We start from the raw sequence: 21,888 nt of genomic DNA on the forward strand, positions 1-21,888 counted from the left end.
ATATACAATAAATCTGTGCAACTCCTTGGTTATGCCGATGATATAGCCAAGAACCAGCCTTAAAAGAAGCATTTATCGCACTGGAAAGAGCTGCCATAGAAATGGTACTCCAGGTCAATCAAGAAAAAACAAAATACATGCCTGCAAGTGAGGCTCCTTCAAGCTCACTACTCACGATTGACACGACGTATCAGTTCGAAAGGGTCGACGAGTTCATATATCTGGGATCACGCATTACCCCTCAAAACGACATCAGCCAATAAGTTAGCAGAAGGATTACTCTGGCAAATAAATCTTACTACGGGTCACAGAGACACTTCAGATCAAGACTCCTCTCAAAGAAAACTAAGATAAAGTTATACAAAACCCTCATTAGACCCATATTAACATATGGGTCGGAATGCTGGGCTTTATAAAAAAAAAGATGAAAGGAAGCTGGATATCTTTGAAAGAAAGATATTAAGAAGAGTCTTCGGAGCTGTATGTGAGGATGGCACGTGGCAAGGAAGGTACAACCATGAAATATTATATGCGTTGTCTGAAAATCCCCCTGTAGTCTCAGGCGTGAAAGTGGAGCGACTTGTTGGGCAGGCCATGTCTCAGGGATGGAAGACACCCAACCACCAAAGAGGCTTCTCTTCAACAGACCAGAAGGGAAAAGGAGGGTCGGGAGACCTAGACTGCGGTGGCTGGACTGTATAGAAAGAGACACAGCATCCCTGAGATTAAGGCGGCGGAGGGAGCTTGCGGCAGACAGAGGGGAGTGGAGACGTTTCCTGGAGGCGGCCAAGACCCACATTGGGTTGTAGCGCAGATGATGATGATAAAATAACTCGCGGGGTAACATTGATACCCTATCAAAGTCATCACAGTAACTAATTACTTGTAACTCCTGAAAAAATTGAAATATAGGGATGGGTTTAAAATCCCACATCTAACGAAAGCAGAAAAAAATAGGTATCAAGCCCCACACTATGGTGTGACTTCGATAAGGTACATTTTATTTTTTTATTTTCATACCTATTCATTAAAATGTCAATATAATATGAGTATTATTCGGTTGGCAATAATAATTATTATGCAATGTTTACGTTTTTTCAGTCTATTCCTATAGTCGGTTTCAAATTTTCGTAAAAATAAAATCAATATCGATCAAAGTAACCTCACTTTACGTATCCACATATTTTATAAAATAGTAAACTATTAATTACATAATTCGTAGCGGAGCGCTTGAGCCTCCAGTGAGAACAAATAAAATAACTTTAACAGATTTTTACGCGGAGTAGTTATAAGCCATTCACTCAACACATTAGGTACATGTTCTGAATACAACACATTGGAAAATATGTAATCCACGTTTTCAGAGACGGTCGCACTAAAAACTGCGGGGCACATTTACATTATTTTATCAGGGATGCAATTTAATATTGTTTTTGAAATTAAGGGATGTGACCCATTAATACGACTGAGTGGCCTATTCGGAGAGCGGACTCATTATTATAACCTAATATCCGTATAGGTAGGTATGTAAACATAGTTGCTATATTTGCAAATATTGTTTAAATTTAAATGAAATCAGAATGGTTACCATTATGCATTATTTTACCCAATTCTAAGAAAAATGTAAATTGTATATTATTATACTATGTATGAGATGTTCGATCTATGTCCTGACATTGTACGTTGTCGTGATTTTATTTCAAAGTAGATACATTGGTAGCTGCTTGAAACATCATTATGGAAATAGATTCATCACATTCTAGTTTCATAGTTGCTTTTCAATAAACGCTGTTAATGAACGAATATGTATTATTATTGTATACATGATAAATTATAACTATTGCTTGTCCGGACGTATAATTGAATGAACTTGATAATTTTATAATAATCATTTACTGTCAAACAAATAATTATATGAATAGTAATAATATAATAAAGTAGCTTTTCAATTATTATTATAAAAAATAATACTTATACTAGTAAATTTGAGTATTAATATAAGTGAAATGTGATATAAGTACCTACCTACTGATAATAAATAATTGAAATATTTGCTTTTGATCAACGTTTTGATGCCTTAGCACAAAATACATATAGTTTATTTTAATGTGTTTCGGTTTAATCCCACATATCCAGTTTATTATCTATTCTGTGGTTATATCTAAAACATACTGGACCAATATTGATGAAACTTGCACAGCTTATAAACTACATTGTTGATTCCGATTTACAAGAGTTTCTTCTCGAAAATATCGCACGTGCAGAAATTCATCACGTGTGAGATGAGTAGTCAGAAAGTAGTGGTGGAGTGGTGAGGTGAGGGTAGAGAGACCGCGCGCTTACATCAAACTGTAATCTTTTACATAGGCTCACTTGAGTGTAATACTGAAGTGTATAAATGAGTGGAACTGCTGGGTAGAGGGGCACGTGCCTAGATCTAGCCGTTGTCTATCTCATTGGTTTGAAAAGAGCTTTTCAAAAGGAAAATATTTCGAAATCACATGCAGGCATTAGGCACTTCAATGTTAATATTAGTATAAATATGTGAACCTAATATAACATTAATAACGTATTATATTACGAGTATGTATGTTGAATACATGAAAGAAAATTGTAAAATATCGTATATTTTTTTTACGGAGCACCTGTTTTTTAATCGAAATGTTGTAGGTACCTACCTACCTAGCTATTTTCCACGAACTATTTCAGTGAAAATGTGTAGGTACCTACATTTCCAGATATGTTTAAAGAAAAATAAACATTTATCTAACACTTTATTAGCGTACTCTACGTTAACGTAGTTTCTGTTTAAAATTTGAATAGCCGATAGTATTCACCCACTCGCCGAAATAGTGTACTAATTTATTTATAAGTTCCGCCTAACATTATAATATATAAATACAATACTGTCCCCTATAAACAGCGGTTTAATAATAATTCTTCTGAACTAGTTTCTATGGCTACGGTGGCTGCACTACCTAAGCTACAAATTATGTTATCATAAATTTTTCAACAGTCAACGCATTAATAATTTACGGAAAATTATGTTAATCAGTGGTGGTTTTAGGTACGTCGAGACCAAATTGACGTCCTTACGATAAAAAAAAACTATAAATATAGTCTAAGATAAATACCAAATATCAATGTAGTAACACCGCTTAAAGGTGTCGTCCCCTAAGTATCTAATTCCATAGTATCCTAAAGAGGCCGGAACCATTATCGAGCTGACTCATAGAAATATGAGCAGTGTTGACTACGATACATAGCATCCTTTAAAGGATGCTATGTATCGTTGGTCATTAATGCATATAGAATTCTGTATTTTTTTCATACATTAATTCTAGAAGAAAGCCTAATTAAACCTATCATCATAATAAGTTATAATTAATCATACAAGCAAGTCGCAATTCTAAAAACAATATCATAATTATTATAGTTAGTACATACATAATATATAACTTAAAGCAAGCATTTCTTTATATTTAAAGCCTTAATGAAATAATAATTAATATATTTTTTTAAATATCTGCATTCAGCAATTCGTTTACAACATTAAAATCCGTAATTGTTAACTGTTGAAGTTGAAGCATACTTACTAGGTTCAAGCCATGCGATGTATTTAGTACCTATTAGATTGATAATAAGACTTTATAAAAACGCAACATGTACTGTCCAACAAGAAGATTTAGGTACAAGCCGGAAGGCGCTGTTTTCGGCTAAATGGGAGGGGCTTGTTAGTTTATAATGAAAGTACGGTTAAAAATGGGAGGAGCATGTTAGTTCACAGTTTTAACACGTAGCCGAGAAGATGTTGTTCGACTATAGTATTCAAATTTTGCTGTCAAGTCGATCACACAAAAATTCCTCCAGAATTTCGCTGTTTGCTTTTATTATAAATATTATTATGCATTATCCCATTCGGTCGCAAAATATTATGAGTTTTGCCTTTGGAAAAGCTTTTTGTTTCCAGGATGAGACTGTGAATCTCAGTCTAGCTCGAGTACATACTCGGCGCTCGCAAAAGAAATACCGACTATGTTCGCAAGGGTGAAAAATGGACTTGACTCGAAGATTTCAGAATGTCAACATATCTCGCGGCAGTTTGCATTGCAGACAGCCGCTGAATAATTCTAATCAAATATTGACAATTTTTAACAACCTCGTTGTAAATAAAATTCGCCATTCTCTATACAACCCCTTGTTATTTTTTATGACTCTGACATCGGAGACATCAATCCTTACAACATCGTTATCATCGATCTTCGATACACTGATCGAATCAGCGAAGCCACGTCATGGTTGTTTCGCCTCGGAGTATCATCAGTAGATATACCTAAAAAAACTTTTTAAAAAGCTCTCGAATTTGATCTGAAAAGGATTTTAAAAAATTCGATTGCAAAAAGCGGCTTGATTAAATAATGAATTTAAATATTTCTAGAGAAATCATAAGCACTGCGCACCATGACATTATGCGCCCTAAAAAGGGACGGTAGTTCGAAAACGTTTGGGAAACTGATATAAAATAATGTTTAATGGATACATTACATACATTCGAGAATATTATTTAAAAGAAGACATACCTACATAATAAGGATAATACTAAAGTAGGTACTAACTTAGTTACTTTCATATGCCTAGTCATTAATTTGACATGACATAAATATTGTTGCTTTACTGCAAAGATCCTAGAAGTTTCGATACAAAATGTGAATAATGTCTTAACTATTGGAAAGTATCTATCATCCAAAGCAGAGTTTCTTAATAACCCTGTGCCCACGGAGCTATTTTCACGCAGCCAAGGTATCAGCAATAATTACTGATGCTCCACATGCTCCAATGATGAGCTCCAAGAATGGATGCATTTCCCATTACATGAAAGATGAATCCTTCACGTACGTTATGTATTATTATTTATCAAGAAGTATTATGTGCCAAAATACTATCCATTGCACATGTCATGAATGTCGTTCTGAAAATAATCAACAACATTCGAACAAATCCTTTATCACATATTATTATAATGTTTAAAGCCCTCGTAGAAAAAGATAATTTCTCACAGGCTGACCTTATTTTACATACGTATAATATAATATGGCTCTTGGTCGATTTGCGATCTTGTGGAAGAGATTTAAAATGTTATCATTTAAAAAAATCAAACATTCGAACAAACTCCCCTTCATGGGGGAAATAAAGAAATATCATACCTAGCAGAAATAATTAGCTTTATAAAATCTTTCAAAGTTAAGCTGATACAGTTTTGGATAAGTAGTTTGGCGGTAAATTTTCTTGTACATTTTCCAAAGATGAAAAAAATGATCGGTAAAACAGTGTTGACCTAAAATTATTTGACACTGATTATTAAAGAAATGTAATATATAATACCTATTCATAATAAAAATCTTTTTTTTTAGAAATCCGGCGTTCGCCCGCTACTATTTATTATCCTTAATCACGAATGCGCCCGCGACCACGATAAGGTTAAGAACACCTGATCTAAAGTATCACCAATTTTCCATTTCTGCTATATTATTGCTAAAATAATTTTCTTTTAGGTAATATAATAATATGTAACGCCAATTAGCAAATAGCCGTGAGCCGACGATGATGAAATATGGAGACAGTTCAAGAAGAAAGAAATTTTTCATGTCAATTATACAAATAGGTCGTCATTTTGGCAAATAGCTGAATAGGCACGCTATCGTTTAAATAAGACACGAAGAATAACATATGTCTTGCATACTCTTAAACAGACAAGGTTACGTCGAGTCTAACATAACATGACAAATATTTATTTTTCTGGTTAAAGTCAGTTTCATTTCAAAGCAAGCTATTTCGTGAAATTATTTTAAAATTTAGAGGAAGTCTCGAGCGATCATTCATTCAATCAATCCAATACTTGGTCAAGGTCTTGAATTCCTGAAGAAAAAATAAGAGTACCTATAATATATTACTACGTCTACTTACAAAATTATTTTTCATACATTTCATGAAAGTTCAAATTATTATATTTGGATCTTGTATTCTTATGTTAGTCAACCATTCAATAATTTATTTATTGGCACGATTACTGATGCATTAATTAACTACCAACTATATTAAATTCATTAGTTCGTCAGTTATTTCGATTTAGATTATTGAAAGTGGATATTGATTAATTGAATGTTGGTACAACACTCAGAAAACGAAAAGTTTGAAAAAATATGAATTCAGACGCGTTAATGTCACTAACTGATTTTTGATTCGGAGCACATTAATGACCAAGAAAAGAGTGTCAGACACATTGTCAAAATTTTAGATACATGCTATCAGCGGTTACAAACAATTTCAGCGTTTCTATTTTTTAATTAAACACTTTAGCTTTAATAATTTTCGTGATCGATTCAGCTGTTTTTTGTGATATTTACATAGTACAAGTAAATTATTTCAAAGTTAACGCTAAGTTAACTATATTTAATGTATATGTACACTATAATTAGTCAGAAAGTGTAAAAAAATGTGTTTTTTTTTATCATAATTCATATCATAGTCTTTCAATATTTGTGGGTGAATCACAATGAAAACTAATGAAAGTTCATTTTTGGGTTTGTGAAAAAATCCTGAAATTCCCGCAGTACTTAGATACTAGATCATAAATAAAATCAAATTAGGTACCGATAACAATTTTAATAAAGAGTTTCAATACTATTTCCACATTATTTAAAGTAGGCACCTAGTCAATATGGAAGTTTTTCACAACCAGTGTGGACAATCACTTACAATATTTTATAAAAGCTTGGGTAACTTGATAACACAGAGATTACATTGATATGTACGTAGGTACATTTTACACCATTTTTGTCTTACTGGGTATAAACGACCATTTTATATCTTAGCTCTCTTTTGTTGTTAATATAGATTATTTTAATATGAAGCTACATTTCCAAAACGATTAATTGTTTCTTAATGAGGCAGCTGAAATACTTAATAAAATTACTGACTTATAAAAATCTGGAAAGTTGCATCATTCCGCGAGCTTTTACGAAATCCTGGTTGGGAGTCACTTCACCCATCGTACATAGATTATTCTGGTCTCTTGGAAATGGTTATTAAATGTCTTATCTTATGATTGTCAATGCAGTAGGTACTTATACTGTAGAGCCAATAATAAAGCATGTCTCCACAAGGGGAGGGCTGACAGGGCTCTAGACTGGGGGCCCGCGTTGCGCGTCTACATTATAAGTGAGATAAACACACATCACAAATTTGCTCTAATGGTAAAAAAGTCGCCTGCGGCGCTATTTTACTTTAAGAATATTACCATTTAAAAATAGGTATGTGATTGTGTGATGTTAATTTTGAATATTGTGTGTCGATATTCGAAAACTTCATAACACAAATGAATTTATTGAAAAATACAAAAAATCGTTAATGATGCACTGAATATCCTTAATTTTACCTGGAATACGATTTGGGAAACGTTTCTGTAGATTGTCTATTTTTAACCCTAGGGATAGGTAGGGGGGCCCGACAATGATCCTGGCCAAGGGGCCCGCTTCAGGTCATGCGCTACATAATGAAAATGTTTTTTTTTTACAATATAATATATTATTATGTAATAGAAAAAGGCAAATTATCGTATAGTATGAGTATTGGATGTAGTTTAATTAACAAACGTATTTTGTGATGATTAATAATTATCAATTCTGGATCAAATACCAATTATTGAAAAAAGCAACGCGAATTAGCTCTGGAACACACACCCACAACTTGAGATAGGCGCCTACCTCTACCACACCGTCTTCAAAATGGAATACGTACCTATCGTTTTGTTATTCATTTCAATGTTTTTTCTATTGTTATTTTTTTGACATTCACTAACAGGTATTAACTTATAATAATGAGCTAATGATAATAAAATTATCATAATAAAAGATAGATGCATTTTTTATTTATTTTTTAAATTAAGAATTATTCAAACTAACATTAATGGCAATTTATGTTTGATGCATTTTAAGCATGCAGAATGTTTATAAATTTTGGAAGATAATTTTGGTTGTCATTTTTTTTATAATTTGGACGGCTATACTTACATTTTCTAATCTGCAATGAATTATGACGTTAAATGGCAACTTGCAATGCCCTCTAAACACGAATTTGTAATAACAGAACATAGGCGGATAAAAAAAGAAATATATTCTATAAATCTATAGAAATAGTCTGGATTCCGTCATATAATGTTCGAGTTGACCTTTAAAATGGGCAATCATATAAAGCGTTTTGATTTGCCATTCATATATTCGCATAGAATTTAGATTTTCATTTCTCAGCCATTTTTTACACACTCAAGTTTTGTACTTTACTAGTCTTAATTAATAACTTTACGTTATAGAAAAAAAACTTTTATGACATTTTTACATCACACATTTTGAATACCTAATTATATTTAATAATGACATTCTAACACATTAAATAACATAACTGATGTGATTATGTATATTAGAGATGAAAATCTAAATGCCTACTTTGTTCACAAAGCGCGATTGAGATTCGTAAATATGTAGGTACACCTAAAGGATAATTATTAAAGATTGCTATGGACTGCAACTTGATGTGATCAGTTGAGATTAGGGATTCCAATCCCGGGATCCCGAGCTATTTTCGATACCTATGAATCCCGGGATTGATAAACATAATCCCGGGATTTCGGGATTGATTTTTTTATCAATTTTTATGGAAAATAAAATAAAAGCGAAAATAAAACAGAAAAAATACTTTTAATAAAAAATAGCTACATTAGAAATAAACTGAGTTTGAATGAAGTTTGATTTATACCCATGTGTAGGTTTCCGATTCATTTTATTTTTTCACATGAATTATTAAAAAATGAGAAAGATTGGAAAAAAACAATGCTTCGCACCTTTAACAAGTAATTCTACCATGATATCATACGTTTTACGGCAGTTTCATATTTGGCTGACTAATTAGATTTGTGAAGCGGAAAGGCCATAAGTACGCCTTGATTATTTGCTTTACTATTTTAAATCTCGCTAATCCATTCATTATGTTTTTACTATCAGAAACAGCAATCTCATATTAAATTCACATTATTATTTATATTAAAATATTATTTACTTTATGAAACTTGTGTATTTCCAAGTTTGGACGTATACAATATTAACAATAAATGTCTTAAATAGTATAAATTATACTAGATTTATTTTTGACCGATTTTATCAATGTTATTTGTAAATATAAAAAAATTATATTAACAATGAAAAAAATGCTAATCCCGGGACCAGTCCCGGGATCCCGGGATTGTCAAATTGTAATCCCGAAATCCCGGGATCAGAATGTTGGCTCGGGATTGGATTCCCTAGTTGAGATGATTGATATTCACGTGTAGAATTTTGTGTTATAATTGTTTTAATGTATTTCCCGACTAATAAAAATAGCAATTTAATCTGTCCAAATATTCCGTCTAATAAATAAATAAATAAATGTCTTCACAAAAATAAATTACTTAATGCACGATAATCAGTAATCACAGAAAGTGATGATGAGTTGAGTTGATGCGGAAGATTCTGGTACCCCCACCGCCTATTAAAAATATTGTGTTAATAAAAAAAACTTACTCATTAGCGACACACGCGTTTTAAAGCCAATTTCATGATCGTTATCAAATAGTATGGAAAAAGTACAAAGTAATAAATAAGTTCCTTATTAATATTATGTTTTTCCTCGAAGTCATTGAAAATGAACACCATTATAGTAATTATCATGTTGACAATACCTACTTGTAAAAAAAAACTCCACAAATATTGTACGCATAAACAATAACCTTATATTTTATGATTTACTAAGTATGTAATTAATTCTGTTAATTTAAACATATATTTTATATTATTTTCTTACATTCACGGTAAATGTATTTTTTTAACCGTGTACTGGCAAATAGTTATTAATTGGATCTAGTTGAAGGTTGGCCAGGATTAATGGCATCGTTTAAATATGTCCTTTATGTACATACACACATTTTAAATATCCTTATAGTAGACATATTACATTCTTATTGATATGAGGCCATCGATCTACCGGTTGACCGTAAGAAAACCAGCCATAAATTGAAAATGTGTCAATTAGTTTAATAATGAAAACTCCACTAACGAATTCTCTCGTTATGCTGCATAAAAAGTTTCTACTCATGACCTATGTACCTACTAACTTACTATAATAATATATTAATATAACTTACTAACAATTAGAAGATAATTGTATATTATTATGTTAATAGTATGTATAATATAATAAACATTGGGTTGAATTGAATCAATATTAGCAGACAAAAGATAAAGGATTGCAGCGTAAAAGTATATAATATAATAATTTATTTATTCAGTTATAATAAGTTTTACTGATGACGCGAATGAATATTTAACGTTTATTTTGAAAAACTTAAAAAAATTGAGAATTCGTTAAACGTTATTATGTGGAATTATAGTGCATGTAGTAAGTATATACACGTGTATTGATTTACTGGCGCCACTATCGTTCTACTGCGCAGGCTCAGATATCGCACAGACCAACTATCGCGTGAAAATTCAGAAGCTTTTGAACTCTTGATACATGCATGCAATCTTGCAACTTGCACAATAATACGTCATATGAGCACTAAATCCATGCACGTTGTGTAAACAGGGTATTACCACAAATATGTTGTGCAACACGGTTCAGTATAATTCAAATAGTATGAAATTACAGTCTGAGAAACTTGCTATATTTACTCGGTAGATCAACACGTAGTTATTGGTCTGTAATCGTGTCATCATAACTATAACAGCTCATGATGGCCGAGCGATTATTTTATATGTCGTGGGTCCCAAGTTCGAATCCCGGGTCTGGAAAATTCGCATGTTGTTTTTGAGAATGTTCTATGCCAGAGTATAGACTTAATACGTTGAATAAGTGGTTAACATTCATTTATCGTAAAAAAAATGTTAATACAACCTCCTCTTTTCGAAGTCCCATATGACATAATATTATGATCATCTGAATCGAACATGATAAAAAAGCCAAATAAAACTAATAACTAATAAACTAACTAAAAAAACAAACATTGTCGTACTGCTGTCAAATGAAAAAGATTCATGTTTGTCTATACCTAGGTACCATAGAGGTATAGGTAGGTACATACAAAGTATACTTAAATTAAATTGAACATTTTTTTATTTCTTTCTCACCGCTCTCCTGCAACTGGTACGATCCTATGGTGTCTCTCCAGTAACGTAAAAATGTAACTATGTATTATACCTATCTGCATTTTATATCAGTGATTTTAAGCAGGTGTGCCGCGGCCAATAACATTAATATTCATTGGCCGCGGCACACTGGTGTGTGACGAGTGTCCTTCTAGTGTGCCGCAAAGAGCTCAGTGAAAGAAAGATGTAAGTCGGTCCATTTTTTTGTAATACACTTAGTATTTTTTTATGTATCTATCCAATAATAAAGAGTTTAACATTCTTAATTCTTGTGAATAATTAAATAATCATGTAATTAGTTGAATTTAATTTAAATAAATTAATAACAACGATTTTCCCAAAGACACGTTATTTGAGTAGGGTTATTTCACACACTCCATACATAGGAATTTAGTTCTTGTAAACAAACATAGTTAGGTAGGTATTACAATTGCACCTAAATATAAATTTTGTAAAATGTAAGTTGAACGGCCAGGCAAATATAGAATGGCGAGTACTTACGAGTAAGTACCAGTAAACCAGTGGGGATTATTTGTGGGAATTATCAATTCTATTCTTATTGTATCAAATATATTCCAATCAAATAGGTTGGTTGAATAATATTATATCGTACCAATTGATATTATTTATGACCGTTTGTCATGATTGTATTGGACATAACATGATAGATAGTATAAATTTTAGTTTGGTACATAGGCCAGTGGATGGCGTATGCTTCCCAACCTTTTTTAATTTCACCGAATTCTTGGGACATTTTCTAAAATTTCGGGGAACCTCTACTATCGATATTTAGAAACTATAATATGTGGAGAGCAATAGGCAATCATACCGACACAAAGTGCTGTTCGGCTGTCCTTTACGTAGAGTAAAACGCTGCCTTTTACTATGTGTATTCTAAAAGCCGGGAATAATATAATGGGAAAGATATTTTAACATACAGTCGAACAATAAATTCTTGTCCACGTGTCAAAACTATGAACTGACAATCCCCGACAGTGCAGCTAATCACACTTCGATTTTCAAATGAAGAACGCCCCCAAATTTATCATTTAAACTGACATTCCCGTGGTGTACAAATCTGTCAATTTACGTAATTTAAAGCTTTTTATAATAAAAATATGTCTAAAACGATTAGGAGTGCGTTGCCGCCATGACAGGTACGTCACTAAAAGTCTTCTACATGCGATTAGAGTGACTTCCTGTTATCGCCGATATCTTGTTGTCGGAGAATACCTTTTAATTAGTCGAAAGCTATCAGGTACGTCAATAAACAGTTAAATAATAAATGATAGGTACATATAACAATAAATTATTACCGTTTTGTGACCTTGTTGGCCCTTTAAACCTTTAAACATAAACGATTTGGCAGCAAAAAAATGAACAGTGCGTAGTAAGTGGTGATTTTCATTATCGACAACTTGATTCTTCAATTTTAAATTTTAAATATTCTATTGTTTGAAAAATTCCCCCTAAACTATTTTACTCTATTACCAAATATGTTCCAAAGTCGTAGGTTCTGCGAATTCTAGTGGAGACCCTGAAACGGCTCACGTAACCCTGTTGGGAATCATATGCAGATGAATCATAAAAAATATACTATTATTACACCCATACGTAAATACAAACGAGATTCCTGACAGAAGTCAATAAATTAATAAACTTGATGAATAGTACTTTATAAACAAGAACCACGACAAAACTATTACTTATCTGTATGTATATCCATAATTTATTAAAAGCTATACCTACATACAATAAAAAATATACTTATACAAAGTACTAATACGGTTAAGTAGGTACGTACATACGTATAATATATTATATTTTGTAATATACGAATTCAGTTTTATTGATACTTAAAGTAGGTAATAACTTTGCAAATACGATAGTTTGTGCGGGGTGGCGATATATACCTAAATACATACGAGTATACAATAATATTATTAGTTCGTCAAAAAATCGTCCATGCATGAAAGCTAAAACGAAGTGATATAAATTTAACATCATAAATCGTCCGGTGTTCGAATTTAGAACTAACCTCATCACAGTATAAGAAGTATTGAATGATGCGTCAAATGTTAGCATGTGGCACCCTCACTCTTAGGCCATCCTCCCACGGCGCAACTGAAATCTGATGGAACTAGTTTGTGAAGGAACTCATAAACTGACCAATGTGATGCTTCGCACACGGCGCTACTGAAACCCAGTTGAAATAATAATCACATAACCTCAAACTGTCAAACTCAACTATCAACCGTGTTGTACAAAAACTGACAACACGCGCGCTGCAGCGTTTACATACGGTTATTTTGATTTTCCAATTAATATTTAACCAATTTTGGTAAGAAAATATGATTTTTCACCGAAATCTAATGATGTTGGTACCACTGTTTTACGGTGACTGGAAAATTCAGAGACCGCGCGACTAGCATGTCGCATCTCTTCGCGACCGTTTTGAAGCTGAGAGATTCCAGTCTCGCCGTCAGCGAGCCGCCATTAAAATACATTAGCTAGATACTGGCTGGAATTTTAGTTTCAGTTCCGACGGACATAAGTTGCGCCGTGGGAGGATGGCCTTACTCAACTTATATACTGGTGGATCTATATCAAACATATTTTATTTAAGGGCGGACGTGGTCAGCGTGGGTCAAAATGGAGCTTTTATTATATTTTCAAAGCATGATCCTGGACATTCCTTAAACGTTGTAGATAATCTATTTATATTTATTTTAAACATTTTATGACTGCATAAAGTATTTTTATTACATAAAATAGTATTCTTTTAAACCTCTCGCTCTAATGTTTTAGAATATAGTCATATTTCAGTACATAAATGTGCAGTGGTGTTAAGATTTTTTACATTTATTAATTTTTAAACGCATTTATAAAACCATCAGTATAATTTATGTCGATATTATTATAGTGAAATATTTACGATAAAAAAATATATTGATAATCTCTGTGATCCCAAATTTGATAACCTTACCTAACCTAACCGGAAAAAAATCTTTTTTTTTTTAAACGGTACATGTTCAAACACGCGCGTTAACATATTCTTACTCCCTACTTCAGTTGTTGTTTGTTATGGCTACGGCCGTATGTTGTAGCTTAACCACTGGGGAATGCCAAAAGAAACGGCGTATTTTAAAAAAAACACTACCTTATTCGTAGGTCAATAATTATTATAAAGCGATCATTATTCGTAGAATGTTTATCACACTTGAATGGTCAAAGACATAGCTTATAATTAGTATCTTTAGAATTATCTTCAAATGTGTTAATCTTGCCCATTTTTTGAATAATCAAATGCCTAATTCTTGTCAAATTTGGGATGACAGAGATTATAAATATAATTTTTTATCGTAAATATTTCACTATAATAATGTCGATATAAATTATACTGATGGTTTTATAAATGCGTTTAAAAATTAATAAATGTAAAAAATCTTAACACCATTGCACATTTATGTACTGAAATATGACTATATTCTAAAATATTAGAGCGAGAGGTTTAAAAGAATACTATTTTATATAATAAAAATACTTTATACAGTCATCAAATGTTTAAAATAAATATAAAGGATAATAAGGCTTCAAAATTATATAAGGAGATTATCTACAACGTTTAAGGTTTGTCCAGGATAATGCTTTGAAAATAGAAAAAAGCTTCATTTTGACCCACGCAGAGCACGTACGCCCTTAAGATCCGCCATAAACAGTACACACATAGATAGCCACACTAAAGTTTTTCAGTCATACGTTTTCGTTTTCATTGAAATAAGACAACAACTTACAGTGATAGTGTTGATTAGTCTTTAAATTTCAATTAAACCCTGCGAAAACCACGTCTTTCTAATATCTAGTGTGTTCACTTGAAAATGTCCCTCTGAGGCGGACGAAATCGGTACTAATTTATTGATTAAAAGTGGAATAAGTACTACAAAAAAATTTGCGTTTTATTAAATTAAACAACAATACAATTCAGTTCCACCATGAATTGACAGTTAACAAAATAAAAGAAATCTAGTGTGTCAATAAATCACTTTACCATAATCAGTCTTCATCCTGACCAATTTCCCCTCATAAAAATATTCCACCTCTCTCTCCTTCGATTCTACGCCTTATAGGTACCTCCGGAGCCTATTAATTTGTTATTTTATTACTTACGTATGACGTGAAAAATCACGTTGATGTTAAAAAGTTATACACATTATATTATTTTTATTATAAATAAATTTATACGTATAATTATATCTTTAAGCATAATATTGCACATTGCATTAACATCGCTTTAGAACTTTGTAATGGGATAAGTATTTATAAAGCTGCAATAACTACCTAAATCAAACATTCAAGTATGTATGCATCTTATAGAGATCGTAAAATAAGCTTTTAATGTAGCCGGAAATGCATTTCGATTGTGTTCTTGTTATTTCGATTGGACTTCATATTCTATTTTCGATTTAATTTGATTGAAATTGTGTTAAAATTACGTAACATAAAGCGATTTCAATTGGGTTGGTACTTTGTTTTTCATTCTATAATACCTACTAAGAATACAATACCGATAAACAATAATATAGCAATATAGGTATAAACAATAATTACATGTAAACTGTACGTATTATATTTCCCTGTAGAACTTACAGCAAAAATGAAACGTAAACTTAAACTACTCTGTGCATACAGTTCACCGGAAAGAGGTGGCCATTTAAAAAAAATACGCGTTGTTCGTGGAGCATTGCAGACAGTATCTAACGTTGCAATTTTATTTTATTAGATTCAATAAGAACATTATTTTGACATTAATTGTTATCAACTATTATCTGATTGTAACGCTGCTCTTATTATTATTCACCTACCTATTATAGCACCTACCAGAATTTTATATAAATGATTGTATTTTTGATTTACTTACCAACCTGTTTTCTTCCGTCTTTCCCTTGTACATATTGCCTTAGTTTTTATTACGTGCTGTTAAATGTTTTATTTAGACATGAATTTGATCTAAATACTGTGCGGCCGTCTATTTCCGACAAGGATATAAACATCATAGATAGTTTGAAAACGCAACATACCTACTAGAAAAAATACGATGGCCAGCGGGACTGGATTCGCGCCAGTCTGCTTTATTCGTTGAATAAAAAAAAGTTTATACCTTGTGTTATTAAAATCACTGCACTGATATATGTACAGTATATTAGCTAATATAACATAAATCATCGATTTAGAATGTTTTAGATTACATTTTATACATTTAGTTCCGTATTAGTGAATATGTACAATATATCACAAATTATAATGAGTTAATGTTTTATTCATAAAAAGGAATTAACACAAGCATAGCTGCAAATGAATATTTTGTCAATCTAACGTAATTTATTACAATAGGTGATTTTCAAAACGTGTTTATCGTGTTGTATAAATAAATTATTTTCTGATATTATCGTTTGTTAATAATAACAAGCCTTCTTACCAGTAGGCACAATATTTGTTTGTACTTTAGTATGACTTTTGATTTAAAATCGGTATTTTCTATTTTTTTTCCAGAATGCAGAGGATTTAATACTCGGGAAACAGATCAGCAGAGGTATGTGCTTTCTTGTATTGCTACATAATATTATATATTTAATCAATTTATACATTTTTTTAAATGTAAGATGCAAGACCCACTATAGTCAGACCGTGACACGAAACTGCTAAATTTGACAGTAGTGCTAGTTTTTGCTCATAGTTCGAATGCAATATGGTAAACTGTTTGTAAAAAAATATGTTTGTTTCATATTGAAATAAATTGTAATAATTTAACGAAGTGTGCAATCGGAAATCTTAATTTGGTTACTGCAATGTATTCGAAGATAATCGATAACTAGTACTACCATCGTAATTCGCAACTCAGTGTCACGGCCTGAATATAGTCAAGCATGTGTAAGATGCTATGAATCCCGCGATAAGTTGAAGTATACACATTATATAATATCATGATTCCTATTATGAGTGTTTACAATCCTACATTTAACCTTATGTTAGTGGGTATATTATATTCTAAAATCTTATAAAATATTCCAAAAAGTAGACCCATTAGAAAAATTATCACTTTTGAATGGGTCCAAAAATTTATTCGTTATTTTGTAATTCAACTAAAACAGCAATGTGCGAAATAAATAACAACGGTCTTGCAGCTTGCTAATATACAAGAAAAGTCTTTTTACTGTTATTTTACTCTCATTTAGACTCATTTATAATTTAAGAAATGTATTTTTTATGACAAGGTGACAATCTATAAAAGAAATGTTAATCGGTGTCTTTAATATTTAGAACATCTGTTTTTAATTTCCATTAAGTTGGCTCGCGTACGGCAAGTATGTAAGTAATGAGTCGGAAAACTTTCATATCGCGTGTGGAAATAATATCACCGAAAATACGTCGGCCGCCGCATTTTTCGTGCTCACATGTTGAATAAACAACACAGCACTCAAAAACTGCAGTCATATTGTAATTCAGTACGGATTTAAACAAGATTGATGCCTCGTGGAATATGTGTGGTATTTTTACAATGGCGGAACGTCGACGCGTGTATTTTTTATTAAAGCATACGTACATTTTTATTTTCGGTTGAATGGATGTTTGTAGGTACGTGTTTAAGAATTTATCAAAGGAAAATTATGAAATATTACAAAAAATACATATTATTTTATAATATAATAATTATTATATCAGTGGCGAAGGGTGGAGGTAGGCTGTTAATAAATAGTGCACACTACACTCTGTCAGTCATACGTATTTGTAGATGTTTGTAGATGGTGTTAGTTAGTTTTAAAAATTCAATTAAACCCTGCGAAAAACAATCCATAATAAATAATAGTCAAAAAATACTCATCTATCTATAAAATATCTAAAATTCATCTAAAATCATTTTGGATATTTTATAGTTATAATAATATTTTTATCTATTATGGTTTGGTTTAGGCAGGGCTTAATGAATTTAAAAAAAAATACCAACAAAATGTGTAATATGTATTCTTAAGTCAACGAAAACAAATAAGTATGAAGAAAACGCGTGCACAATTTTGTCTGATCGCACAAAGCGTATCTATCAAAACTATTTTGGTGTGGTTTAGGCAGGTTTTAATTGATTTTTAAAAACTAACCAACACCACATGTAAATTGTAGTCTTAGTTCAATAAAAACAAATACTTATAACTGACAAAGTTTAATGAGCACTATTTATGTCGGATCTTAACAGCCTACCTCCGCCCTTCGCCACTGATATATTATATGTATAAATGGATAATATTGTGGAAGATTGGTCGTAGGCGAAGACGTTGAAATAAACCTTCTTCCATAGAGATGGAGCCTAAATATGTGAAATGAAGCAAAAAAGGATATCTGGTCAACCGATTAAGTTAGCTACAAGTCAATCTCTCAAATTTTCCAAACAGGGCGGCACTCAGACATAAAAAGCCCACGTTTTGCCAACGTTCGGTAAGCCTGAATCAAGTTTTACTTAATTTCTCTTTCATGTTATCTTACAGTTTAATTCATTGAAAATCATTCTTTGTGGGAAAGCCAAGTTTGGATTTAAGTACAATTTTCGAAAGTTTATTTCTACAGCAAATATGGCATTGAGAAGGAATTATTAGTCTAAAGATTAAAAAATAAAGCAATCATATAATTATAAGTATATATTTAAAAAAAAATACAAATTAATTATAAGGTCTGTTTTAATCTGAGTTAAGTAAGTAACTACTACCAATACGATCATATTATTGTAAGGTGTTTTCAGAATTTAATAAAAATATAATAAATAAGGGAAATCTTTAAAAACTATATCTAATATTGTGATAAATTAATTACATATTACCTATTAAAGTCCCAAAACTAATAATTATACATAATATGTACCTACAAAGTCAATAGTGTTATATAACAGTAGATATATCATTCCTTTAAATTACCTCGAGGACATTTCAAGGGGACATAAAAATTATAGGTAGGTACACTTGTTATGTTCAAAATGAACTTTGATTTGAAAGGGATGCAGGTAACTCATGGCCCTTGCTTATGTCTCATGCTCTCTTTAACTTTACACTTTACTCTATTCTAAATCCATTTTAGAAACTTACTTTTATTTTGTGATTGTGACGACAATGATCACAATCACAAATACTAAATATATCACACTGTAAATTTTGTTTTTATAATAAATTGCGTAGGTATATCAAAGTAAGGTAAATATCTGTTTGACAAGCTATAAAACATTTAAATTAGCTGTTAAACTTTCTTTGGCACACCACTTTTTTACGTTGGAAAAATGACTAGACATCTATCACATTATTACATATTAGTAAGAAGATAACTACGCATTTAGCTGATTTCGCTTACAATTAACTACCTACCGATAATAATATAATTTGATATATTATTATATTTATTACCTAATATAGATTGTAGGTGATACAAGATTTAATGTTTAACAAATCAATATTATTTACTATTTTGGTACTTTCTGACAAGGCCTTTATCGACGTCTTAATACACAGAGGTGCCAACTCCACTTTCGGGCAAAAATGACTTTTTCATTCCAATTAATAGTATCATACATTTCTAATGTTTGTATTACAAAAGTATTAACTCCAAAAATATCAATAACAATCCACGAAATAGGCCGCACAAAAAAGAGCTCCTCAATAATTGGAAATGTCTTTTGCATTTACATCAAGATCCGAAAAACGCTGCTGACACAGTGAGAGCTCAGAAAATATATCCTTATTATCTTCTATGTTATATTATATTATTTCTATATTATCTTCTTTTAATTTTGATAGCTTGGGAATATATAAAATCCATTCTCAGCTTTCGGGCCATAGCAAAAGAGACAGGGTCGGATTTAGCATTTGTACCGTAGTTTGCTGTCTCCTCTACATGCAACGGATACCTATCGTGAATATCGTAAAGCAAACCAATACTTATTAATTGTTACCTTTATAATAAAATTTGTTTCGATACTTTAAAATAATTGTGTTTTCCTGTGGCGCTCTTTTAAAATACATCTCCACTTAATGGTGGACATTAAGTGGATATGAATTTTAAAAATGTTGATTTCTAGTCAGATTTTCATTCATATATCGTTTTTTAATATGTACTCTTTTAATATATAATATTCATGCCAAGCATTTTGTGAGCGTCTGAAAAGCGTAGGAAGGTGTGCTAATCGACGTCAATCAGAAAAATTTCACACTCTGCTTTTCCAAGAGTTTTCTATGCACAATAATAATAGTATTTCGACACATATCTACTTACATTTTTGTCCACCTACCATTATTATAGGGGTATATATATTTAAGCTTATCGGCTAAATGTATAATTATATACATTTAGCCGATACTTACAGAATGATATTTTTTTGTCTTTCCATCAAGAAATTATCCATTTTCATAATTTTCAACTCCTAGCTACTTAGATAGCGAATAATTAACATATACAATAATTACAATATAGCTAAATACTAGCCTTTTTATTAATTGTCTAATAATATTGTTTTATATTGCATTTCTCATAATAGCAATGGGCTAATTTAGGATATATTTATCAATCATACCCATGATGTTTTTTAAGCTATGTGCGACCCTTAGAATTTTAAATAATGAACATACACAGAAGGAAGGTTGTATTGCCTAACAGGTTTTATTTGTAATTTTACGATAAATGTATGTTAGTCACTTGCTCTACGCATTAGGTCAAACACATTGAAAACCCAACATCTCACTATATCACAACACTATAAGCCGACACCGTAACTGCTCTGCCATCGAGGTTTAATTAATTAATTAAAAACATGTTTTTCCCAAGAATTCGTTGGTTCTAATGCACATCGACCCCGCATTTCAGTGTATGTTTTATACTGACTCAAATATTTAATTTAAATTAATAACCAACTTTAATATATCGTTTTATTGCGACTCTCGAGGTCACTTAGGGCGCAAGGCCCCCCAGAGCGCGAAGCCCGATTGGATCAATATCCAATCGGTTGATTCGATACAGTGACATCCCTAGATAAAATGCCGCCCCTAGCCAGCGCCAAAATGCCGCTTCATTTTTTTATGCAGTATTTTTATCATCCTTTCATGAGTCCAATATCTAAGAAATGTGTTTAATTTGCGAATAATTAATCTGATATTACTAACAAAATATCAGATTAATTATTCGCAAATCTGCACGTGTCGTTTCTGGTCATCAAAGACGTCGAAGGGCAACGGAAGTAAACTAGATATCGCGAACCCGATAAAACCAGTGAGCTTATTTTTTCAATGGAAAGATAATATGTTCGTTATTTAGTTTTTAGTTTAGGTAACTATTGTTATATATTCCAAATGATTCTCCTCGATTTGCCGCCCTTCGAGTAACTGCCGCCCCCAAGCGACGCTCAATCTGCCTACCCCCACAGGACGTCACTGATTCGATAACCAAACGTATTGAAAAATGTCTAAGAATAATCGTCCAAAATGACTATGCGTTTCAGGCCCGTATGCATGCATTAATTTCATATTCGATTCATACATAGCCATACTATAAATTATGGCCCCACAATCTGAAACGGGCCCCCAGGATAGGATCTATAGCTGACCCCACTACCCATCGCTAAGGTTAAGGG

At 31.8% G+C, this 21,888-nt stretch overlaps 1 protein-coding gene across 1 annotated transcript in view; it reads left to right on the forward strand.

Annotated features, from left to right (window-relative positions):
• Nucleotides 1–21,888, forward strand: part of LOC147072286 (uncharacterized) — a 76,388-nt gene that overhangs the window by 34,798 nt on the left and 19,702 nt on the right. Inside the window, exon 2 of the mRNA XM_085947781.1 lies at nt 16,785–16,824. Within this exon, the coding sequence (XP_085803907.1) occupies nt 16,785–16,824 (40 nt within the window). The remainder of the gene's footprint in view (nt 1–16,784; nt 16,825–21,888) is intronic.

This window comes from Rhyacophila brunnea, unplaced genomic scaffold, assembly GCF_057557595.1.
Source record: "Rhyacophila brunnea isolate RB1 unplaced genomic scaffold, BYU_Rbru_1.0 scaffold_2, whole genome shotgun sequence".
Classification (NCBI taxonomy): domain Eukaryota; kingdom Metazoa; phylum Arthropoda; class Insecta; order Trichoptera; family Rhyacophilidae; genus Rhyacophila; species Rhyacophila brunnea.